This window comes from Acanthochromis polyacanthus, chromosome 8 (genome assembly GCF_021347895.1).
Source record: "Acanthochromis polyacanthus isolate Apoly-LR-REF ecotype Palm Island chromosome 8, KAUST_Apoly_ChrSc, whole genome shotgun sequence".
NCBI classification, from domain to species: Eukaryota; Metazoa; Chordata; class Actinopteri; family Pomacentridae; genus Acanthochromis; species Acanthochromis polyacanthus.
Window position 1 is genome coordinate 29,914,731 of NC_067120.1, and position 6,429 is coordinate 29,921,159.

The 6,429-nt window shown below is 43.2% G+C and overlaps 1 protein-coding gene and 1 long non-coding RNA gene across 2 annotated transcripts in view; one reads left to right on the top strand and one right to left on the bottom strand.

Annotated features, from left to right (window-relative positions):
- Positions 1-2,173, top strand: part of LOC110972380 (cytochrome P450 2F2-like) — a 34,907-nt gene extending 32,734 nt beyond the window's left edge. Inside the window, exons 7-9 of the mRNA XM_051951692.1 lie at positions 1,504-1,605; positions 1,691-1,832; positions 1,940-2,173. Coding sequence (XP_051807652.1) covers positions 1,504-1,605; positions 1,691-1,832; positions 1,940-2,121 — 426 coding nt within the window. The 3' untranslated portion in view covers positions 2,122-2,173. The remainder of the gene's footprint in view (positions 1-1,503; positions 1,606-1,690; positions 1,833-1,939) is intronic.
- LOC127535020 (uncharacterized) overlaps positions 1-6,429 on the bottom strand; it is a 52,212-nt gene that overhangs the window by 27,965 nt on the left and 17,818 nt on the right. The gene's annotated exons all lie outside the window — the stretch shown is intronic.

Below are 6,429 nucleotides of genomic sequence, written 5' to 3' on the forward strand. Positions count from 1 at the left end.
ACTAAAACCTGACACTTATTTAGTGGTTTCTCTATGCTTAAAGGTTTCTTTTTTCCTTGACATGTTTTGTTACCATCTTAGTGGAATGTGAAATGTTAAATCTGGAATACAACGTCTGATATAATCTTGCCTTCTCAGAGCGTTGTCAGCAGGAAATAGACCGGGTGTTGGATGGGAAGGATCAGGCCTGTTTTGACGACAGACACCAGATGCCCTACGTGCAGGTACTAGACTGTACATCATGTGACAGATTTCTCCTCATAATTTTACTTCTGATCAACATGTGAAAATGTGACACAAGGCAGGAGATTCTAAAATCTTTTAGATAATCTGTGGATTTGGAGATCAATTGTTATTACGAGCTTTAAATGTATTTATTATGGGCTTGTTTCTTGGTTGCAAACATACTGCTGTCTTCTGCAGCTGGATTCATCTGTATTGTTGTGGTCTGTGTGTTGTGTTGAGTTTCGGAGAGCTGGCATTGTTTTCCTTCTGCTGCCAGTCAGATAAGGCAAAAAAAAAAGTTGTTGAAATGTCTCCAAATTGCTGTTTGTCTCTGAAATGCTGGAGAGGGTGGTTGCCATGCAGCATACAGCTCTAGATTCGTATGGCAGGTGCGACCCATTCTAATCTGGCTTTGGTAAACTGCATTCAACAGAATCAGCCCTTACTAAGGTCACGAATGATCTTCTGATGGCAGCAGATGATGGTAAACTCTCGTTAGTAATTCTTGACCTCAGTTCAACTTTTGACACTGGATCATGGTATCCTGTTCAATTGGCAAAAGCAGTTAGTGGGTATTTCAGGATCTGCCGTGGACTGCTTCTCATCCTACCTTTCTCACAGGAGGTTGTCTGTTTCGGAGGTTGTCTGTTTAAATCAATCCTCTTTTTACCATCTTCAAGCAATCCAAAATGCAGCTGCTCATGTTTTTCTTTCTTCTAGGAACTATCCGGAGATCCCACATCACCCCAGTCCTGTCCTCTCTTCAATGGCTTCCCATCAATTTTCATATACATTTTAAAATACTGATACTCACTTTTAAGGCTTTACGTGTCCAATCACCATGGTATAGCTCCAATCTCCTTCACTCGTATGCCCCAAATCAAGTGCTCAGGTCAGGTCAACTAAAGTTACTTGTTGTCTCTTGCTCCAAGTATAAAACCTGTGATGACTGTACTTTCCAAGCTCTAGCACCAAAATGGTGGAATGCTCTTCGTCTACAGCTGAGATTGGTCGACTCCTGTGATGCTTTCGTGAGGCAGCTGAAAACGATTTTATTCTGACAGGCTTGTGGTTGACCTGTAATGGCTTTATTTTAATTATTGTTTTTGATTCACGGTATTTTAGCTGCTGCTCCCCTGCTTCAAAAATGTATTACCTTTATTATTATTGTTTTTATTTTGTCCTTGTTTTATTTTAGATATAAAGCACCTTATGATTTTGTATCTCTGAAAGGTGATTTAGAAATAAATTTTACTTTCTCACTTGCTCTTCATCCAGGCTGTGATCCACGAGTCGCAAAGAATTTCCAACACCGTTCCACTCAGCATCTTCCATTGTACGACTAAAGGTACAGAGCTTGCCGGATATTCCATTCCCAAGGTATGGTGCAAATGATTAAATAGCTTTTGGAAACATAGACAACAAAGTGAAGAATGTCCCTCATTCTTTTGGGTCACCTGCTCAGGGTACGAGGATCATCCAGAACATGATCTCAGTGCTGAAAGAGGAGGGACAGTGGAAATACCCTCATGAATTCAATCCTGAAAACTTCCTCAATGACCAAGGAGAGTTTGTCAAACCAGATGCCTTCATGCCTTTCTCTGCAGGTACAAGAGCATAGAAACTGTATAACACTTGGAGTGGCAGCAGGCACAGATCAGGTGAATCAAATCAAATTTTTGTGGATGACTTTGACGTGTTTTTTATTCCTCAGGTCCTCGGTTGTGTCTCGGAGAGGGTCTGGCTCGTATGGAGCTCTTCCTCATCATGGTGACTCTGTTGAGGAAGTTTAAGTTCATCTGGCCTGATGATGCAGGAGAACCAGACTACACTCCTGTCTTTGGACTCACCACTACTCCAAAACCTTATCCCATGAAGGTTCAACACAGGCTTTGAACTGCACTAAACTGACTGAAAGGCATAATAAAAATAAAATCTGTCCAATTGATGTACCTTGTTTTTTTGGAAAAACACCAAACTGAACACTAAATATATCACATATCGAATACACAGCGCCAAAGTGCTCATTTGCTACAGTGTCAGTGAAAACAATACAAACTGTGTAGCATAGCATGGGTGAAAAGAAATGAAACCTGAAAAAAGTGGAGCAACTTTGTAGATACTTTGGTTCGCAGCAACAGCTCTGGGGAAGAAGGTGTTTCACAGTCTGCATTTTCTTGTTTTTAATGTCTGGAATCTTTTTCCTGATGGAAGGGGGGCAGTTTGTGTCCTGGATGGCATCTCTGGCGATGCTGCTGGCCTTTTTCCTCAGTGAGCTAGCATAGACAGAGTCCAGGCTCGGAGGCTGTGCACCTACAATCCACTGTGCAGTTTTTATGATGCCGGTCAAGTCCCTTCTGTTTCCAGCGGTGTAGCCAGAAAACCAGACCATGCTGCAGTAGTGCAGAATGCTCTCAGTCGCACTCCTGTAGAAGTTCATGAGAAGCTGTGAGGGGAGCTTGGTCTTTCTCAGCCTCCACAGAAAGAAAAGTGTCTGCTGAGCCTTCTTCACCAAGTGGGAAGTGTTAATGGTCCTTATGAGATCACTGGTGATGTGGAGACCCAGGAACTTGATGTTGCTGACCCTCTCCACCTCCTCTCCATTTATGCAGACAGGTAGGAGGGGTTATTTTCCTGACTCTCCTGAAGTCCACAATGATATCTTTTGTTTTGGTGGTATTCATCAGCAGGTCATTTTCAGCGCACCAGCTGACCAGGCACTGGACCTCCTCCCTGTATGTACTCGTTAGAAATTAATCCCTCCATGGCGGTGTCATCAGCAAACTTTACAATCGTGTTGGAGGGGTGGATGGGGTACAATCATGTGTGAAAAGGGTGAAGAAGCCCGGTCTGAGGACGCAGCCCTGAGGTGCACCTGTACTCAGTGTGAGTGTGGATGATGTCACCTCTCCTACTCTGACACTCTGTGGTCTACAGGTAAGAAAGCTGTGGATCCAGGAACAGAGTGTGGTGTCTAGTCCCAGATGGCCAAGCTTGGTTATCAGTTTATGAGGGGAGATGGTGTTGAATGCTGATATAAAATCGAAAAAAAGCATTCTAACGTAGGGGTTGGAACCCTCCAGGTCGGACAGTACCATGTGCAGTGCAGTTGAGATGGCATCTTCTGTTGATCTATTTGCTCTATAAGCAAACTGGTGGCTGTCCAGATCAGCAGGAATGGTCCCCTTGATGTAATGCAGGACCAGCCTCTCAAAGCACTTCATTATTGTTGGTCTCAAGGCAACTGGGCAGGAGTCATTCCGGCATTTCACTGTTTCTTAGGCACAGGCACTATGGTGGTGGACTTAAGGCATGGGGGGACTACAGCCTGCTGTAAGGACTGATGGAAAATTTCCGTAAACACTCCTCCTGCTAGCTGGTCTGAACATGCCTTCAGGGCTCAACCTGGCACCCCGTCTGGTCCTGATGCCTTGGTGATATTGATTTTCTTCATCGTTGACCTAACCTGATGTTATTGCAGGACTCGGGTGGACATCTGGTTGGTTAGTGCTATGAACAAGACATGTCGGATTTTGATCCATGAGCTATTCACAGTAGTGTGGTCCTTCCAGAGGGGTAAATTTTCAAATTAATATTTTTTCAGCTCCAAGCCCCTAAATGTGTTGGAATAGCTGAAAAAAAACTCTTTCGGTAAAAATTTTTTCCAATTCCAACAACATTTACTCTCAGTCTCCTCAATGAGACTGAAGTTTAGCCTAATCTCGTCACGATCGCTGACAACAGGGCAATAACATATCAAACTGTGCTGAAGTTTAAAATACTTCTGTCAGCTCAAATTGAAGGGCTGAGAGACTTCCCTTTGGGGATTCTTGGTATTAGCTCTCAACCCATCAATTCACCCTTTACAGACTGCTCTCTCAGGAGCAAAGACTTGCGGCACTAGTGTACTTTTGCTTTTTTCAGGCTGACTGGCTGAGTTGTAATTTCTAAGTCATGGCTGCAGGAGCTAAGCTCCGGTATTTGATTTCTCCAATTGAAAATGTTCCTGGCTCTCAACTTCCCTCTGAAGAAGAAGTACTGAGATTGTTGGGCGGCTGTGGCTCAGGTGGTAGAGCGGGTCGTCCAATGAACGAAGGGTCAGCGGTTCGATTGCTCTTGCCTAGTCATGTGCTGTTGTGTCCTGTTGTGTCCAAGACACTTTACCCGCCTTGCCTCCAGTGTTGCTCTCACACTGGTGTATGAATGCATGTGAATGTTGGTGGTGGTCGGAGGGGCCGTAGGCGCAGATTGGCAGCCACGCTTCCATCAGTCTGCCCCAGGGCAGCTGTGGCTACAAATGTAGCTTACCACCACCAGAGTGAGAATGTGTGGTATTCATTGTACGCGCTTTGTGTATACCTGAATAGAAAAGCGCTATATAAATCTAATCCATCATGCTGATCTACCGAATTGAGCTGAACAAGAAGTCTGTGCGGGAGGCAGCGAACGATGTGTTGAAAATTGTGACTGATCTCTGGTCAAAGGCCAGGATTCCTTACTCAAAATGAGGAGCAACTGCAGTTTCTCCTCCAAGTTGTTTCTCATCATCACACAGAATTTCCAGACTCCAAAAAGAAGACAGTAGCTGCTGGTATGGTGCGTCAGCAGAAGACCGAGGAGAACTAAGCTGGGTGCCAATAGACAGCCTTAGCAGCCTTAAAGGGAACACTAACAGATATTTAAGACAGAATTGGATATGGAATATAAATATTGCTTTTTATTTAAGGATTTTGTTTTCACATTTAGAACAAACAAGAATACAAGCATACTCAGTCATATAATGGATGTTTTGAATATTTACAATTTTTATCACCATTGATATATATTCCTTTTTCACACATGTAGAATGTAGATTAAATTGCTTAATATTAGTTCTGATGTTAAAACTTTCATTTTCATTCCCTTTTTTATTGTTATATCTTGTAGTTATTCCCAGACGATGAGCACCCCAAGGGGAGTGGAAAAACGTCAAGGTCACTGAGGGAGGGGTAAACATTGTCCAATTGAGACAAAAATTCAGGAGGAGAGTTTTCTCAGCTAATCCAACAAATTTCATGGGTTGGAGCTTAGAATTTCCAACTTTCATTCCCGTCAAAGTACGCCGGCCCGCGGGCGGGCCATTTTTTTATCGGTTTACGCTTTTTTTAAAATAGAAGGACACTGCAAACACGATTATACAAACACTATACACACATAGAAAGCTGAGATTCTCATGAATCCGCCGGTATAAACCACTTTCAGATGTGATTACCACAGCGGGTAATATAAACACATTTATCCAACAAACAACAAGTCATGTAAACGTGCACAGCTCACCTGTCGACGCAGTTTGGACGCTCGTTTCTGGTCATAAAAGAAGATAATCCACAAAAACCGGCCAGAACCCTAGCTTAGCCATCCAGAGGAAACAATCCAGTATAATACTTTGGCCAAAACATGTCTCGAAATAGGTAAAAAATTCAGAAAACGATCGGCTCCGTGCGCGTGCACGTGGCGCGTGGTGGCGCTGTGCGTTTCATATTCACTGCATCTTTCTATTATAACTTTATCATACACGGTCGAATTCCCTTTGTTCGCGATTCAAAATGGATACTGGAGACTTCTCCTCCGTTTCAAACCGAACTTCAACCAATCAGGTGACTCGTTTCCGCCTACTTCGGCGATATAGCCAACCATGGCCGAGTCTGACAGATATCGATTACATCACTTGATTGACTTGTTTCTCAGCAAATCACACCGGAGGAACCGTTAGATTGACAGGCCTGGTAGCCAATGAGCTTGCTGAATGGCTTGAATATAAATCCCGCCTCTGCCAGCGGCTTTATATGATATTTCATTCGTGAGCTCCGGGCTCCACCTGCTGTTTCTCTGTATTCCTCTCAATCTGTGTGTGTGATCGACACTGAAGCCTATCTGAAGTGATTTTTTGAGTTCTTTATGAGTTTTTGGACTGAAAATGAAGTGAAAATGAAGTGAAAATGAATTTATACCATTCTGTAGAGAGTGTGCACAGTGTATAAAGATTGTATCCAACATTGACAGGGGCGGAGCATATCAGTACAAATACATGTGTGAAACACTCATTTCTTGTAGTATTGCTCTGAAATTTTGACCTGAACTATGTAAGACCCCAGGCTTTTGCAATATTGTGTTTTCAAGCTCTTACAGTGCTGCCACACTGATTTTCAGGTGTTTTATTAGGGA